The sequence below is a fragment of the Cyprinodon variegatus genome, unplaced genomic scaffold (assembly GCF_000732505.1).
Source record: "Cyprinodon variegatus isolate N-32 unplaced genomic scaffold, C_variegatus-1.0 Scaffold51, whole genome shotgun sequence".
Classification (NCBI taxonomy): domain Eukaryota; kingdom Metazoa; phylum Chordata; class Actinopteri; order Cyprinodontiformes; family Cyprinodontidae; genus Cyprinodon; species Cyprinodon variegatus.
The window spans coordinates 1218704-1237553 of NW_015150504.1; the positions used below are offsets into that span (position 1 = coordinate 1218704).

The 18850-nt window shown below is 39.8% G+C and overlaps 1 protein-coding gene across 11 annotated transcripts in view; it reads left to right on the top strand.

Annotated features, from left to right (window-relative positions):
- foxp1 (forkhead box P1) overlaps positions 1-18850 on the top strand; it is a 220000-nt gene that overhangs the window by 128790 nt on the left and 72360 nt on the right. For all 11 annotated transcript variants that reach the window (XM_015370976.1, XM_015370972.1, XM_015370968.1 and 8 more), the window contains one exon: positions 18106-18234. In XM_015370976.1, the coding sequence (XP_015226462.1) occupies positions 18106-18234 (129 nt within the window). The remainder of the gene's footprint in view (positions 1-18105; positions 18235-18850) is intronic.

An 18850-nucleotide genomic window follows, 5' to 3' on the forward strand; every position in this document is an offset into this window, starting at 1 on the left:
TTTTTTTAGCTGTAATTAATTGGTTATGTGAATAAAGGCCAAAAAGCTAGAAACGAGGGAGGGATGAAAGCTCCTCCATTTATCGGCAGGGCAATTAAATGTGGCAGCTTGTTCTTTGCTGAGTGATGTCATTTCCTGGAAGAGGAGCTAAGATGACGATTCCCATCAGTTACTTTGCACACATTGCTATTGTTCTGGGCCAAGATCCTGCGTAAATGACAAGGCAACAAAACTTATGCAAGAGCACCTGCGTGTCTGAGAAACGCCTCCCTCCTGTGGTCAGCATCAGCCTCTCAAACCGCCTCGCACATTCGGAGGTCAGTGAGCGTGTGCCAGGCTACGGTCCTGTGCTACGTGTCCAAGTGTGTCGTCTGGGTGATGACATGTGCTGCTTTGCATGTAAATTCTTCAGTGATTCACCTCCCAGTGAACCCACTGAGAGCGATTTCAGTGCTGCCTTAAAGAGAGAGGTGTGTTTTTATGACTAGGTGAGGCATGTCCTCTCCAAGGCCCTCCAGCTCTGTATCCCTCTGCCCTCCCCTTTAATCACTGTATCAACTGCTCTCATAAACTCCATGAGCTGTGTATGAGAGTGGCTTTGAAGCTGTGCGTGTGTGTAAGTGTCCAGGAGCTTGTGCCCTTCCTTGTTTCCCCCCGTTTTTAAACTTAATCAGCAAAAATAAAGCCATTGTAAGCTAACTCATATTAAAGAGGTGATTATTGGTAATAAATACTTTTTATACATACTTATTACGGAGGCAGTTTTCTTCTTGCGCTTAATGAGAGTAATTTGATTTGCTTGAGAGATTACAGTTTCCTAGAATTAATGCGGCAGTCTCCATTTCGAGATAGAGTGAGATCTAAGATTCTTCACAGGTCGTGTGCTGCTAGATGCACCCCTCTCACATAGCAGCTAATGGAGTTGAACAGCAGTCTGTCATCCCTCCACCCACCACCCCAGCAGCTCTATAGCCCACATGCCCTTGGTTCCTGCTGTGCTTTTTGTTTGGGCTACTTGTGCATCTCCCTTCCCTTTATGTGGGACATTCTTTGAGATTTTCTGGCCTAAACATTTAGAAAATAAGGCGGATTTGTGCAACATTTCTGGTCAAAGGTTTAGGCCTACCCACTGTTAGCAATGTTTTGATTTTTTACTTTTATTTATTTGACCGCTTCTTTCTCTTTTTGGGCTTCAAGTATTCATACAACAAACCTTTCAATCATGTTTTTGTTCTAAAACTGATTGAAAGGTTTGTTGTATTTGTTGGTATTGGTGATATTTCAATTGATTCATAGAGAGCCCAATATCCTTATGAGGCTGCAGCTCTGCCTCTGGTTTTTGTAGAGTCATCAAAGTTTCTTCTCCTGGTTATCCCATCAGGTCTCTTATCAAGGATAAAGGAGTTAATTTCATTTGTTTTTTTTTTCTTGGGACATTACTGAGTTTTAAGGTAAAGGCCAGGATATGTTTGTTTTATTAACCTGATACTAGCCTGGTTTTCCCATTTCCAAACCAGTTTTAACGGCCACATAAGTAGCCGCACATCTTCATGTAAATGTTACTCAAAGTGAGACTTTTTTCATCCATATGGATTGCTGTCGAAAAAAAGATTGCTCCTAAAACAGGAACAGTTTGGATCAAAGGGTTGAAACCGAAAGAAATAGGGCATTGTTCCCAAACACTTACAGTACCTTAACTAGTTTTGAAAGACTGATATCATTCTTCATCACTGGCCATCATCACTGTTGAAAAAAAGTCTAAGAAGCTATTTTGAAAATCCTTGAAATCCTTGACCATGAAATTCAGATTATCTCTGCAAATTCTGTCAAAAAGGAGGACATAAAAAACATCAGAATTTGTGTCAGAAGGTTATTAATGGTTGAAAAAAAGTGTATAGTTTTTATTGCAGCTCTGAAAAAAGAAGGGAAGCTCTGTTATGGGATGTCATCTAGAAACTAAGGAGAGGATTTTGCATTGAAATTTGTCTGAACAAAATGTACTCAAATTGAAGAAATTCTTACTTGGATACCATTAACATTTAGTCCCTCTACAAATTTAACTTGACTAAAAATACCTTATAACTCTAACTTAAGCATGAAATGCTTGGTTTGAAAAAAAAAAAATACAGTGGGGCCAAAAAGTATTTAGTCAGCCACTGATTGTGCAAGTGCTCCCACTTAGAATAATGAAAGAGGTCTGTAATTTTTAATCATAGGTACACTTCAACTATGAGAGAGAAAATGAGAAAAAATTGTATTTGTTTATTATGATTGAAAATAAGTATTTGGTCGCTCACAAACCAGCAAAATTCCGGCTCTCACAGACCTGTAGCTTCTTCTTTAAGATGCTCTTCTGTCCTCCACTCGTTACCTGTATTATTGATACCTGTTTGAGCCTGTTATCTGTATAAAAGACACCTGTCCACAGCCTCAAACAGTCACACTCCAAACTCAACCATGGCCAAGACCAAAGAGCTGTCCAAGGACACCAGGAAGAAAATTGTAGACCTGCACCAGGATGGGAAGATTTAATCTACAAAAGGCAAGGAGCTTGGTGTGAAAAAATCAACTGTGGGAGAAATTGTAAGAAAATGGAAGACATACAAGACCACTTGTTGCTCCACGCTAGACCACTTGTTTCTCCACGCAAGATCTCATCCATGGGGTCAAAATGATCATGAGAACAGTGAGCAAAAATCCCAGAAATACACGAAGGGACCTGATGAATGACCTGCAGACAGCTGGGAACAAAGTTACAAACGCTACCATGAGTAACACACTACACTGAGACGGACTCAAATCCTGTAGTGCCAGACGTGTCCCCCTGCTCAAGCCAGTACATGTCCAGCCCCACCTGAAGTTTGCCAGAGCATATGGATGATCCAGAAGAGGATTGGGAGAATTTAATGTGGTCAGATGGAACCAAAATAGAACTTTGTATTGTGAGATTTTAAACCAAAACCTCCTTCCATCAGTAGGAGAACCTTGAAGATGAAAAGTGGCTGGATCTTCCAAAATGACAATGATCCCAAACATACCGCCCGGGCAACGAAGGAGTGGCTCTGTTAAAAGCATTTCAAGTTCCTGGAGTGGTCTAGCCAGTCTCCGGACCTCAACCACATTGAAAATTTGTGGAGGGAGGCGAAAGTCTGTGTTGCCCAGCGACAGTCCCTGCTCTAGAGGAAATCTGCATAGAGGAATGGGCCAAAATACCAGCTACAGTGTGTGCAAACCTGGTGGAGACTTACAGGAAACGTTTGACCTCTGTCATTGCCAACAAACGTTATGTTATGTATTGAGTTGAACTTTAGATATTGACCAAATACTTATTTTCCAAAATAATTTACAAATAAATTCCTTAAAAAATCCTACAATGTTATTTCCTGGATTGATTTTTCTCATTTCGTCTCTTATAGATGAAGTGTAACTATGATGAAAATTGCAGACCTCTCTCATTATTCTAAATGGCAGAACTTGCATAATCAGTGGCATACTTAACATACTCAACACTTTTTCACCCCACTTTAAATGAAAAATTATTTTATAAAGAAAAATTATTCATAAAATAGCGAACAATACAAAGATCCCTGGGCATCCTCATCATCACATTGTAGTACAACAGTTTGTCTTCTATCAGAAGTTTCTCTACAGCCGCTGTTTTGCAGACCACTACAGGAGATCTTCCTGTTTACAGCCAACACCTTTAATGGATTTTTGAGGAAAAGAAAAATATGTTCTACCTATATGTTTTTTCTTTAGGTATTCTAAGGTAGTATGTTTTAATTAAAATGAGTTAAAGTAGGTCTTGTGAAGATATTAAATATTTTATTTTTTACATGTAACTTGGCAATCAGAGTAACATTTTCTCATTTAAGCATCTTAAATTATGGAGCTGATGTATCATATTCCTTTTTTAAAAAAAATATTCAGTTGCATCAAAAAAACAAAAGTTCCATCCATGCTCATGGTTAAAATTTATAAACATCTGAGTGACAGCGTTCGTGTTTAACTTTCCTCATCTTATTTCTTCAGTTTAATATTTCCATCATAACTGGTTATAAGCCCGCCAGCTTAATTTGAGTTGTGATCATCTCCTCCTTCGACAGTTACTGAAGCCTGCAGGTCCCAGCAGCTAAAGCTGAAGGTGGCTGAGGCAGATTGACGCCGACCAATTCTGTCACCGTGTTGCACTCTGCATGTTAATTAAGCTTAAGGTGGTTTAAAGCAAAAGTGCTTATACTGAAAGCAGAGAAATGACTCGTTAGTCCACAAACACATCAGACTACGGCTTAAATAAAATAGGATTTGTAAATCAAAAGTGTGAATACATTTTTCCGGGTTACTTCAAAGGTTACTTTCCGCTAGATGCATTCTAATCGTAAATATTCTGGATAACCCAATTGAGGCTAATTAAAAACAAGTTGCTGCAGGCTAATTTAAATACTTACCAACTCTTTGCATTTTCTCCTGGCTTTTGTCAAAACTTTCTCCCTTTTCAGTCAGGGTTAGTAATACCTGAACTGATTGAAATGACAAAAAGGGTCCAGCACTACACGTGACACATCATCTGCCTGTGATACCATAATGCATTACAGTCCGGTGTGACGTTGATGTGTCTGGACACTGCTGGATATCGCTCCTCTTTATGGCCGGGGCAATCGGATTTCTCCCCTCCTCACTTTCCCCCCTTCCATTCCTTTATACTTGCCGCTCCAGGATCATATTACTCATCTTGGAATGACTTCAGCAGAGACGCTGCTATTCCCAGGGAGCTTTCTCTCCCCGCTGCAATTCAATCCATTCCCAATTGGACTGGCCTGTGATTTATAGAAAATCTTCTTTGGAGGAGCTCCAGCTCAACACACATACATGCTGGAAATCAGCAGTCAGTTATTCTATTGATTACCTTCATTGAAAAAAGAGAAATGATGAACGCTGTTATTAAATTAAATAAACCAGACTTTTTTTTTCAGAAAAAATAGCAGTGTCTGTAGATACTTTGCATAAATATGCAATATAGAAATACAGAAACTGTCAAAAGTTTTCACACCCTTTGAACTTCTCCGCATTGTGTCACTTTACATTTACAAACATAAGTGTATTTTATTGAAATCTGGTGTGAAAAACCAACACAAAGTGGTATAGAGGTGTGAAGTAGGAAGAAAATGATTCACAATTTCTTTTTTTGTACAAATAAAAAACTAATACGTGCGGTGTGCAAAATGCAGCTAATTGCCTTCAGAGTTGCCTGATGATAAGGGCTAAAAGGTGTCCACCTTTGTTTAATCTAAAATCAGACTAAACTTAGCTGCACTGTGACACCCTCAGACATTAGGAGAATATTGGGGAACAAACAGCATCGCATAGTCCAAGTAACACAGCAGACAGGTCAGGGAAAAACTTGTGGAGAAGTTTAAAGTAGGCTGAGGTTGTACAGGGATTTGCAAGGCTTAGAGTATCTCACAGAGCCCTTATCAATCCATCAACTGGAAATAGAAAGAGTGTGGCACAACTGTAAAGCTACCAAGACAAGGTCGTTCTCCAAAACTTACAAGGTGAACAAGGAGAGCATTGATCAGAAATGCAGCCATGAGGCCCATGGTGGGTCTAAACAAACTGCAGAGATCCACAGCTCAGGTGGGGGGATCTGTCCACAGGATGACTATTAGTCACGCACTGTACAAAAGTGTCAAGAAGGAAGCCACTGTTAAAAGAAAACCATAATTAGTCCCATTTGCCAGAAGCCATGATGGGGACACAGAAAACATGTGAAAGAAGGTAAATTGGTCAGACCAAAATGCAAGACGCGGTGTGTGGCAGAAAACTAACACAGCACATGACTTGGAAAACACCCTGCTCACTGTCAAATATGATGGTGGTGCCTTCATGCTCTGAAGATGCTTCTCCTCAGCAAGGACAGTGAAGATGACCAGTGTTTATGGAAAGATGGATGGAGCATTGTGCAAGAATTGCTCTGTCAAAGTCTACATCTAAACCCAATTGGGAATCTAGTGCAAGATCTAAAAAACAAAAATGCTGTTTACAAACACTCTGAACTTATCTGACTGAGCTGGAGCTGTTTTAAATAGAAGAAAATCTAACATTTTAGTCACTAGAATCACAAAGCTAGATATTTGCAGCTATAATTTCAGCCAAAGGTGGCCCCAGGGTGGCTGAATAATGTTTACCTTTCTTCTTTTTTTTTTTCTTTCTTTTTTTTTTTTTTTTTTTTTAACCCTCTTTATTTTTTGGGGGGGTGGGGATTAGAGTTAAGTTATGGGTAAATTTTCTATAACTTATGAGCACACGAAGCACACTGGCACATGTCGACATATGGCAACTACCTCAAGAAATGTTGAGTAGTTTCTTGATGTATGTCAGCGTATGCTCATACGTTGGCCATTAGTTACAGGCAAGTTATTTGATCGTTGACAAAAGTTAATTGTACATTACTCATACATCATCTAGCTTATCCAAAACCTATGAGTAACTTGTGCAAAACTTATCAAGAACTTATCTCCAAAGCATATCAACATGCTTGACGTGTTCCAGACGACCTCTGAATGCGTTTCTAACTTACAGCTACTGTATAATGGCGTATTGACAGTGTTTTGGTATAAAAAAGGGCTCACAGGAGGAAACCGTCAGTACTCGTCCAGACGTCATGGTGAGCAGATGTTCAAAAAGAGATGGAGGATCCGGCAAGGCTGAGATGGGAATATGTACTAGCTGTCCTCCAACATCAGCTTGATCTCAACATTTTGACTCTGTTCCAGTTGTGTGCTAATAGAGCTAGAAGAAGAAGAGGTGGATACTCTGGGAAATCCATCTTTGGCTCTATATCTAAAGACGCATTGTAGCTTCTTACATGAACCTTGGAAATGATGTTGATAACTTTACTGTCATAGTTTTTACTCAATATAAAAAGGAACAGTCAGAACTAGCTTTTGGCAGCATCACAGCTATGTTCTAATTTACTGATTAGTGGCATTATTCATCTAGATTAGCAACTCTTGCATCTATGCTGGGTTCATTCACATGGCCTGTGAGCTGACAACCAATGCCAACCGTGCGCACCCCAAGCACTGTGACACACTCCGACTGAGGCAGCAGACTCACCCCCTTCTCCTCCTCCTGCTCGGAAACCCTCACCTAGCCGTGTAGAAAACTCCTTCATCTATATTCAACACCAATAAATTGTAAGATTTAAGGATTTTACTGGTCATATCCCAGAAGTCTGAACTGTATCGATGATGTTGAGTCCTCAGTCTGAGACCTGGGCGGATGGATCTTCCCATTCTAAACAATATCATCCATGCATGATAAAATCTGCTCACAGTATTCTAGCTCTCACGCTGGGTCTTTGGAAGCACACATTTTCCCAAGCACAACACTCCTCGCTACAAAATGATGCAACACTTCCACCAAAGATGCAATCAGGAGGAGTGTGCCTTTTCCAACAGTCTGCCTAAGTACCCAGCACAGTTGGCATGCCTCTGCTGCTTTCTCTCACTTTATCAACTTGACGGATATTAGCAGCGTATTCAGCACCGGTCATCCCGAGGCGTTGTACGCTCAGGGCAAAAAGCTGAGGTCAGGGAGAGAGGAGCTGCTGAGATCTCCCTGCTGCAGAGTTCCCAGATCATTTGGCTTCTTATTCTGAGCTCTGCTTTTATCGCCTTTCCACTCTCCTGCTTTTCTCAATCAGCCTCTAAATGATACCTAAGCATTCAACGCTCCTACAGCCAACTTGCATCCGTCTGACCCCCCCCCATCTTTTTTTAAGTAGAGCCATTCCAAGTCAAAGCCGAAGTAGAACGCTGGGCCCTTGGCAAGCACGCATCAGAGACAGTGACATGCGGCTGTGGGCTGATAGACTTTCCACTGGAGTGGATTAAATCAGCATCAGGCTAGTGGAGCTGATTGCCTCAATATGAAAGTGCAGTATCTTAATGGTACATATTTTCATGAGGCAGCCCAGTTGCCTTTCATTTTGTGGCTAATACGTCTATTCTTATGAGTCATTTACTTCTTTAATTACCTTTAGCAGCAGATGCACAATGGTGTATTAATGTGAATGATTTTTACTGCCACTTTATCACACTGAGGCTGTGAAGTTGAAAGGCGTAATTGAGGTGGAAGAGCGACTCCTGAGAGAAACAATATTTAGTTGACAGCTCCCCTTGTACTCTGGGAGGGTGTTTATGAGTTTACACCGCACTAAAGCTGTAATGAACGCAGTATTCATTTAATAATGGCGGGGGACGGAAATGCCTTCCCCTAGATCTCCTTGCTTATTGAACTTTCCCGCAAAGTTGTTTCCTGCGATCAGACAGCACTCGCCCGCAGTCTCGTACGCTTTCCTGTTTTTTTTCTCTATTTTAGTGCAGATGAATTGACAGTTTCCAGCCAAGAATCTCTTATTTACCCTTTTCTTTTCACCCTCCTTATTTTTTTGCAGCATTTGCAACTCTGCCAATCCATGCGATTTGCATGTGTGTGCACCCAGGGCGCCTGTGTGTTTTGTTTGCAGCTTGTTTACTTTTCTTGGTGTGATTTTTCTGATCCAGACAACTCTGAATAGAGCCCTTCTTTAGCCATCTGTTGTTAAGCTGCTGGCTAAGCAAGGCTGGGGAATCCAAACAAACCCAGAGCACACAGCAAACGGAAGCTGTCAGGCCCACATAGCTGAGCTGACCTCTCAGGGTTATGGGGAGTGTAGAGGGGGGTTGACCCCTCTGTACCAGGCTCCGAGTGCCCAAACCGCCTTGTTGGGGCACTATTTACTCTCCCCTCTACACCTCCCGCAACCTCTGCCTCTTCTCTGCCACATTCTATTATTTCCATCCCTCCTTTCTCCTGTTTGCCACTGTTATTCTCTTCCTCCATCTGTTACCCCCCTCTCTTACCTCCACCACCTCCATCATTAGTCCCACTCCACAGCCCTCTCTTTAGTCACTCACACTTCATAATTCTGCTTTCGTCTTGTTTTTCTTTGTCTATTCTCCTCTTAAGAACATTTGTCTTTGCACCACATTACCTGCTATGGTAAGAGGAAGGAGTTGCTGTGGTCTTAAACAAACATAATGGGATTTTTATTAAAGGCAGGCTTTGTCTTATGTAAGTCAAACGTGGATATTTGAAATGTTTAGTGTCGTCATAAATATTAATAGATCAGTTGAAAAGTGCCGCTAAAGAAGGGAATCTAATGGTTTGAAGTGGGTATAAAGCATTGATTTATTTATGTATTCTACATGAATTAGTTTGGAAATCTAAACACAGCCTGGAGAGTGTTGTTCCGAGAGCCCTGTAATGTGTAAGGTTTGAGCATCAGGACCTGTTTTCCATGTGGAGTGGCTTTTTTGGAAATGGCATTAATTATATACTTAGCAGGAAATCAGACTTCTCCTGCTTTGCATTGCAGATAAACGTCTGTAACTCTGAGGACAGCAAAAAAAATAAACGAAAAAAATGCAAATAACAGAAAGAGACATAATCAATGCCGCATACTGCTGTGTTTTGAATATTAGACCTACCAAACAATAAAAAAAAATCAGCATTTCAATTACTGTGGTGATGATTCCCACTGAATTCCATTACTTTAACGCCACAGTCAGTCTTCAGATCTGTTCTATTAGAGCTGCTAGGGTCATCAGGATACTCACATTCAAACTCAGTACTGCTGCTAACACAAATACTTGATCATCTATTGTCGGTGCTTTGGGAAAAATGTTTTTATACTTTGCACATTTTGTACTTTGCTGCTGTTTAAACAGGATGTTTTCCTGAACTCTCCAAAATCTTTGTAAACAACAGAGCATCTGTCTTAAGCCTCTTTCTCACTGAAAATAGCGGGTTAACCTGGGTTTTTTTTAAACATGGTCGTCCTGCTAACAATCAGCATTATAGCTACCATTACATTGACAAAACAAAGCCATGTCTAACCCCCCGCTGGCAAGCTGTGGCCTCTTTTCCCTTGCCGTTGTGTGTGTGTGGTGACACCATCAGGTGGGTTAGCTTTGATGATGTCACCAGTGTGACAGAAATCAGGAAAGTAAACAATGGAGTGTAACATGTACGGAAGCAAGGATTTAGTCAGTGTGCTTTATTGTTTCACTCTTTTGTTTGACCAAATCCCACTCACCAGTGTTGCGCCATGTTAATCAGGTGTTTTCGGCTCGTTAGATCAGACGTGACTGGTGCTGTGTGCTGCCATCCGTAAGTCGCCCCGGCTCTGGCGTTCTCACAGTATGCCGATCAGAGCCATGGTGATTTAACACAGGCCGCTTGCCCAGTTGTTTGCCACTGTCAGTGAGCTGTTTCCACTGCCTCTAAAAACCAGCTGTTCCCGGATTTAAACGGATTTTGTCGGCCAGTGGAAAGGGGTAAAACATTGTATAGTCAATTAGCTAACTAAGCGCTACTTTGTAGCATAGCTATAATCAGGACCAATCCAAATCATTTTTCTGGTCCTCATCAGCACATGAGCTTTAAAAAAGACTTTAGCTTTGTTTTGGACTGCAGGTCACAGAAGCTCAAACCAGACATGTAACCAGAGTTTTCAACTTCCAGCATAAGCTCTGTGCTTTGACTCACAACCAGTAAGATAGTTTCTATGACAATGGATAGTGTGTGTAGCACTGCTAAGCAAAGTAGAATTTATATAAATTTTTATGGGTGTTATTTTTCTAAATTCTTTTTTGTATTAATTATTTTAAAAAATAATTTTAATATGCCTTATTTTATTCAATAACTCAATGTTTATCATTTGACTGTGTTAGATCAATTTCCACCACTAAGGCTCCTGAAGGATCATCCTATATTCGATTGTTCAGAACTAGTTTTGTTATAAAACTTTCAATTGATTAGATGATACACTATATTCAATTTATATTAACGAGATAAAAACCTTGCTTTATTTTAAATATTTTTTGATTTTTCTCTTGCTTTAATTTTTTTGTCTTCAAAAAAGTTGACTAAATCACAAACTGAAATCAGTTTGGAGAATAGTCCTCTTTAGATTTGATCCACCATTTGGATGGATGGGTCCTTGTGGGACTAAAATGTGGATAGGTAAAGAAGTAATTTAGGCCAAAAGGTAATTTAAGACATGTTCTACTTGGAGACCTTTGGTTCTTCAACACACCTGTATATAGTTTCTTTATACCAAAAAAGAAAATGGTCTTAATAGCATTAGCCCAGAGAGAGCCAACCAAAGGGGCCTTCTGGGGAGTTTTGAATTGGATCCTCCATGGACAGAAGTCAGAGGAGGATCTGAAGACACAGAAGTCTGTGTCTTTGTGAAAGAAAGTGCAGAAGTTCCAAATGTCAGGTGCATTAAGATGAACAGTCAGTCAGAAAGTCGGGCAGATAACCTTGACATTTAGGCCAACGGTTCTGAAGCCCCCCTCCCCTCCGCGTGAGCTGTTCTACATTAAGAACTAGCCTATTAATCGTGTTGTTTCTGTCTGTCTGAGCCTCGTTCTGCAGCCTAGTAAACCCTGGAAAAACATGGCCTCTGAACAAACAGATCCACACACACACAAACAGATGCACGTCTCGTTCCGTTTCCCTGTCTCTCAGTGGCCGCAGGGATCCGGTTACACCTGCTTGCACATCTTCTAGCAATTAGAAGCAATCTGCTTGAAACCAGTCCATGGTTAAGGACTTCCCCCAGCCGTAAAAGGAAGACCCCAACACACATATCTTCCTGTTCATGTGTCTGGATAAATTGTGCTGGCCTCCGAGTTTCCTGCTATCCAGCTTGGGCCTTAATGAAAATACCCCAAATGATTCACCTCCTGAATGTGTTTATCCACATTCTGTCACATCTTAACACATTATATTTATCGCTTATTGGGGCAAATAAGATGTGATTCATGTGCCCCTGCAACCCCTGACTCCAGCAGAGTGAATGCCCTCATGCATTGTTACATCATATGAGGTAAACTAGATGAAAGAAGAACAGGAAAAGGTCTGGGCACAGTGTGTCTCTGTTGCAGTGGAGGAAAAGGTGAAGCAAAGGATTCTGCAGAAAGCAGACTTGACTGTGTGGCGATGCTCTGAGCTGGGATTTGTAAGACACCCAGAGCTGGCTTTAGCAGCAGGAAACCCCAAAGCCTGTAAATAATCCACATGTGCAGACTGTGCATAAAGGCATCCAGTACTTAGCAGTTCCCTTATCACAGCATGATAGCTCGGGGACATAAGAGACGCTCCAGCCTCTATTCACTAATATGGTGTGAAAGTAGATGCAGATAAAAAACGCCTGTTGTTTATTGAGGAAGTTGTGTTAACATGGGGGAAGAGGATGTGAACTTTGAACACATTTCAACTGTGGAAAATAAAGAGGAGGATTGCAAACGGCATGGATAGCAAACTGCAACGCTTGTGGTAGATAAAACCTCAACATTTGTCCCTGTGCTTTATGATGTGGGTTTCTGTTAACTGTACAAACAGCCAATATGTTTGAATGTGTAAATGCAGATTGCCATCTGTGCAGTTATGTGTTTATCCCTGTGGATTACAACAGAACTACTGCACACAGAAAAAAGCCAAAAAATGATTATACAAACGTTCTTAAGTGTGATTTATCAGACAATACATGGATTGTGGTTATTTTATGCCTTATTGCCTGCAGTAGCTAGGCATCATGACTAGCATGTATGTTGGAGTGTTCATCCACGTCCACGAACACCATGCGTGTTGATGCACGTATATAAACTTTGCAGAAATTGCCTGGTGAGTAAATAGTTCTTTGTAATTCAGTGTCAAAGCTTCAGAGATTTGTTAGAGGACATCAGCATCCAACCACATGATAAAGGGCAAGGAACGCAGCAAACAGGTTGAGGCTAAGACTGTGGAAAAGTTTAAGTAGCATTAGAGTGGTTAATGATATCCTAAGAGAGCAATGAGTCCATTTATAAATTAGAAACATACAAGTGTCCACTTAAACTGACGGGCTCGGTTAGCTGTCATGCTAAGTCCTGCAACTATTCCTTGTTCACCACACAGATCAGAGCTTTTTTTGCCATGGTTGGGAAAAGAAAGTCGCTGCAAACAAGGTAGGAAATGGCAAACACGTGGAAGGAAAAGCTCTGGACAAATGAGACCAAAATTGACATTTTTGACCTACAGAAAATCAACCTAAACCCTGGTGTTGGGAACATTGCCTCTTAGAAGGCGGTTCACCTTCCACCTTGATACAACCAGAGTTGCACGGGTTTGGTGTCCATCCAAACTTATACTGCTCTGCTTCAAAGTTTACACACCCTTCCATTAGGGACTGAAAATAATGAGCTGGCGGTAAAATCTAATGAAATTGACAAAAGTAATAATGAATAAATATTATTATGAAAATATGACATTAATTTTTAAAAGAAAAAAATGTATATATATACTATATATGTGTATATTAATAAATAAAAGAAGCAACAAGTCTGATGGAGCTCCTGAACTAAAATGTTGTTGAGCATCACTTTGAGGCGATCTCTGGAATCTGGTGTTTCCTGTGATGTTCAGGAAATGTTTAGTCAGACTTCTGCATCTGTTGACAGGTATGTTGGTTCATGACAAAGGTACTTTAATTTGTTTTTTAAGATTTTTTTTTTTTTTTTCTTAAATCAGCATTTTATTTTAATTAATTATCATTGAGTACGTTTGTACGTAGGTATGTATTACTACTTTTCAGTTTTGTGTTATTTGAACTACCAGAGTGAATTGATTTTTTTTTTTTATGGGAGGGTATGTAAACTTTTAAGCACTCCTGTTTATACATTAAAGTGGACCAATCAAAGCCCTGACCTACTACAAGTTGAAAATTTGTGCGCTGACTTAAAAAAACTGAGCTTGATCTACTTTGTAAAAACAAGGCGCAAAATATTTTAATATGCAAAACTGGTAGAGACATATAAAATAGTCCCTAAAGATGGGCTTCTATAATAGTAGTGACTCTTTTTCTTCCATTCAGGGGGTTGAATACATTTTCAAACAATTCTTGACAGATTTCCATACAGTTTAGTAAAAATCCAGCAATGGCATTCTAGAGCACAAATATGTGCTGCTTTGCATTGTTATGTACCATAAAATCCAAAAGAACTCAAAGATTCTGCAATTGTAGCATATCAAAATGTGAAAACAGGATACAAATACTTTTGCAAGACACTTTTTCTTGCAGGTTAGCAAATTATATTGCACAGTTTCAGTTAAGGTCAAAGGTGGTTTAAAATGTCTATGAAACCCTTACTTCACACATAGATTAAGAATAATGAGTAAATGGAGACGTCTGGCTCATCAGATCTCTGACACTGTACAGGTCTCACACTGTTTCCTCCTGTTTCTATTGCTCTATGATCATTTCCATTTCATCACATGCTGCTTACAGCAGCTCTGACGCGTGCATCTCTACCTTTGAACGTGGGATCAAAAACAGACCATTTCCAGTGGTAAATGAGGAGGAAGCAGAGTGCTCTGAAACAGAGGAATGCCTTTCTGAGTAAACACTCATGTGATGCTTTACTATGTGTTATTTTAGCCCAGCATTAGGCCTCTTGAAGGTATGCCACCTCCACCGGCCTGACAAGAAGCACACACTTCACAGCAGCATTCCTGAGAGGGGCCAACCAGCATTCAAGCATGTTGCAGACCTGTTTTTTTTTTTTCTTTCTGTTTACCAACAAAAAATTCCAATAGATTTGCCTTTGGGAGAAGACAGGATATTAGAATTTCATTATATAACAAAATGTTAGTATTGGTAAAATTTCATCCTAGCTCCTGTTCAGTTACTGTGCTGTTAATAAACCATTTCTCTGATCAGAAGTGTTTTTTGCTAATATCCCATGTCCGCCTCCTCAAGATAAAATTATTAAGTGGAAATTTTAAACTCTTTAAACTAACTCTCTATTAAGAACTACGTTGTAATCAGTCACGTTCGTTTATTTCTATAGAAATCTGGGACCTTTACTTGAACTATTAGGATTTTTTTTTTAAAGAAAAATCTACCATTTAAAAAAAAAATCCAGCCTGATCTATAGCAGCTGATGCTAAACAGGATAAGAGAATGACTTTAGTGTACCCTCCACGGATACATATGGATGTCTTATGTCAGATAGAATCTTTATTAATAAAATTCTAAAATGCAATCCTTAACCTTTTTTTATTTTAACTGTTATTTTTAATAGATAAGTTAGCCTCTTTTTCACCTACTTTTACACCTGCTAAAAAGCAACCCGATAACCTTTACACGGACAGATCTGAAAAACTAAAACTAGCATAAAGCTAGTTGACCTGCTGTGTTTTCTTTCTTTTCTGTTTTAAGTAACAGTTGAAGGTTTTGGACCTTTGTTGTTATTCATAATGTAAAACATTAAAGCCCTTATGAAAACTCTAATGCTGCTGTTTTGCTTTGTGCTTTACCTGTAGCAACAAGCCTTTTCATAGCATTTATGACTTTTTCTTTCATATTGACAGCTGTGAAGAAAGACTTCCCAGAAATGTGTCTTTTCATCCATTACCGTCTGAACATCCAATCATAGCCTGTTGACTCAACTCTGTGTTTGAACACCCTCGGCTGTAAACTCAAATGAATACACACACACACACACACACACACACACACACACACACACACACACACACACACACAGTACATACATTTCACTGCATGTGTGATCAGGTACTGGAAAAGCACAACAGTAAATCTGTTTACTCTTCAGGCTATAGCGGCTGATACTAAAACACAGGGAAGTTAACAATGTTGCTGTGTGTGTTGTGTCGACCCATTGAGAAATGAATTGCCGTTGTTTCACTGACAGATTTGCTGGGGTAAATTTTAACGAATTTTTTCTGAGGTTAAGAAAACAATTTAACTTTTGTTTGGGACACTTTTTGGAAGTACACTATTTTGAGAATTCTGTTTTTATTTCCCGATGTTTTGTATTGTGATAGATTTTGTATGTAGGCTTTTCTTATCAAAGTAACTGAGGTAATTTATTGTTCATCACATTTTAAAAAGTATAAAATTACTTTGATTGCCTTTTTAATTATTATACATTTATTTAAAAAGTTTATTATTTCAAAAGAATAATGATAAAGGCTAAATAAAATCCTCTGTTAGCGTTTTCCCGTCTCAACGTCATCATTGGCAGATCAAAGTCCTGCTTCCAGATTTTCTGTCGGGTTTAAAGTTGCTTTGGAGTAAAAACTCAGTACCTGAAATGTAAATATTGCCATTTGTGTAGGAGTGAATCTTGCTCACTACCTTCTTAGTTTGAATCTGAAGACTTTCTTTATGAGTGTTCTTGCTATGAAGGGGGGGTCCCCTGCAAATTTCAATGCAAAACAACACAATTAGACATGCAGAATGAAATGTGTTTGTCCCTGTATGAGCCGGATCAACACTGGCGCAGAGAGAGAGGACTTTTTTTTTCTCTGCTCAGCAAAGTTTGGTCAGACACGGCGAACGTGGCCTCTCTGCAGCTTGTGGTCATAAGTGGGCCTCATGATGTCATCCCACCACTGTGTGTCTGGGAGGGGTCAGTCCACGCCCCGACAAACTGCCTCTACGCTCTCTGCCTTAAACTGCAGTCCAACTTTACTGGTACCTGTTTTTGTCTGTGAACAGAGCTTTCTATTTCCCTGTTGATAACTTACTTTCACACAGTCTTTTACGGGTTTCACTCCCTTTTTCACACGTCGCTCTTTTACCTCTGTTGTGCTTGCTGGCTTTTCTCACTATTGTTGTGTAAAACATTCCACTGAGCAGTTCAAAAACTCTGAAAGCTCACAAATAATTGAGAGAACGTGGAGATTTCTGTCTATAGATGAACTCTGATGCGGCAGTTTGTTTGATGGCCGGGGCAATCTTCTGGGGAAGATGGAAAGAATGAGGCAGCCTATTTACTCAGATGGTTTACTGGTGGAGGTGTGAGGCTGGCCAGCTCACTGTGGGAACACAACGCTTGCTTTTCTTGGTATCGCTGGCCATTTTCAAGACCACGGTGTGTTTTTTTTCCCCCCGGCGCTCTCCAGCTTTGTTTGCTCTGGATGGCATGTTTGATTATTTATCGTAAGGGAAAAGGGAGTAGCTGGAGCAATAAACATGTGACTGGACTGTATTTTGTTTTCCACTAAGAAGGCCGTGTCCTTTAGCAGATATTCCAAGCAGCCCATAAAGGCTTTTGTTTGCTTTCTAGCGGGGAGTTGGACTGAGTGGAAGGAGGATCAAAAGCACAGATTAGGGCCTCTGACAGTTTGTGTTTGCTGGAAGTGCAACTTATCAACAGACAAATATTTCTTCTGGATGGGTCTAGGAGATATTTTATTCCTCCTTGTCTTTGTCTATGAAGTTGTTTAGACAGTTGTTAATTGTTTATACCTGGATTATAACTGAACAGGAGAGTGTGCAGATCTCCCTCTGATGTCTGCCTTCACCAGGGCTGCGAAGATGTGCTTAACCCTTGAGCTTTTTCAAAATGAGTCATGTTTAAGCCTTTTGTTTGGATTTTATGTAAAGGAGCAACACAAGAAAAAAGTGCAGGAATTATTAGGGGTGTAAATCACACCCATCATGGCCATTCGATTCACTATCAATTTACTGACCCAACTATTCCATTATTTTCGATAGTCAAGAATACACCATGATACGAATTAATTAATTGGTTAATTTATTTATTTTTTACCTCACAGGCTAGACAGTGATTCAAATTAGAAATAAATCAATGAAAGCTGTAATGTCATTATACATTTTATTTGATTAACAACAGCAAATAACAAAAGAAAAAGTTGAGGATTGAAATTTGTTTAAAAAGTTCAGGCTCAGGATTTTTATTTTTTTTTTTGCAGTTTCCCATATTTACCTTATTACCTCTTTCATACACCTATTGAAGAGATCCCATCCCTTAGCATGATGCTACCAGCACCATGCTTCATGGTGGTTAATATGTTGCTGGAAAAAAATGTTTCTAATAAAGTTAGATATATTACATTTTTTATTATTAAATGAAAAAAGTTCAAGAAAATCTCAAGGGATGGGAACTATTTTTTTTATGGAGTTTTATTTTATTTTATTCACACACAGTCGTCACCTGTTGTTCTTCTCCCTGACAGGCTTTCCAAGTGGCTCGACAAATTCTTCTCCAGCAGCAACAGCAGCAGTCCCAGTCGCAGCAGCTGCAATCTCAACAGAACCCTGGCCGCAAATCCCCAAAAACCGGTGACAAGCAGCAGAGCTTACAGGTACAGTCGAAGGGCTGTCAGTCTTAGACAATTTCCTTCATATTAGCATAGTGTTATCAGGATGTTTTGCTTATTTAACTTTGTGGTTGCTGAACTTGTAAAAAGAAGAAAAAAAACAATCAAGTGAACTTTTGCAGCTTACGGAAGAACACGTTGTGCAAAAGAAAAAGTACAGGGTTAAGCTCACAAACAGGAAATTAGAATTAGCTGTGCAACATGTGCAGTTATGTATTTGCTGCTTTATGTGTGATTTAGCAGAACCTGCATACACATTCACTGGCAGGTTTTTACCATTCAAATCAGGTAAAAAAAATTATGTGAACGGCTGTGGTGTGAAAATCCACTTTCTGGCCGTTTTCGGATGTAACGAAATCCAGGCGAAGCGGGTGTGTACGTTTAAAAAAGCTTCATACTTTCTTAGGTGAAAGCACGACTTTTATACACAAAATAAGGAAAACTGTTGAAGAAGGGAAGAAACTAAAGCAAATTCTTACACTACTTACCTTTCATCACAATCACCAGGACTTTAGCAGGTGGATGGATGGATGGATGGATGGATGGATGGATGGATGGATGGATGGATGGATGGATGGATGGATGGATGGATGGATGGATG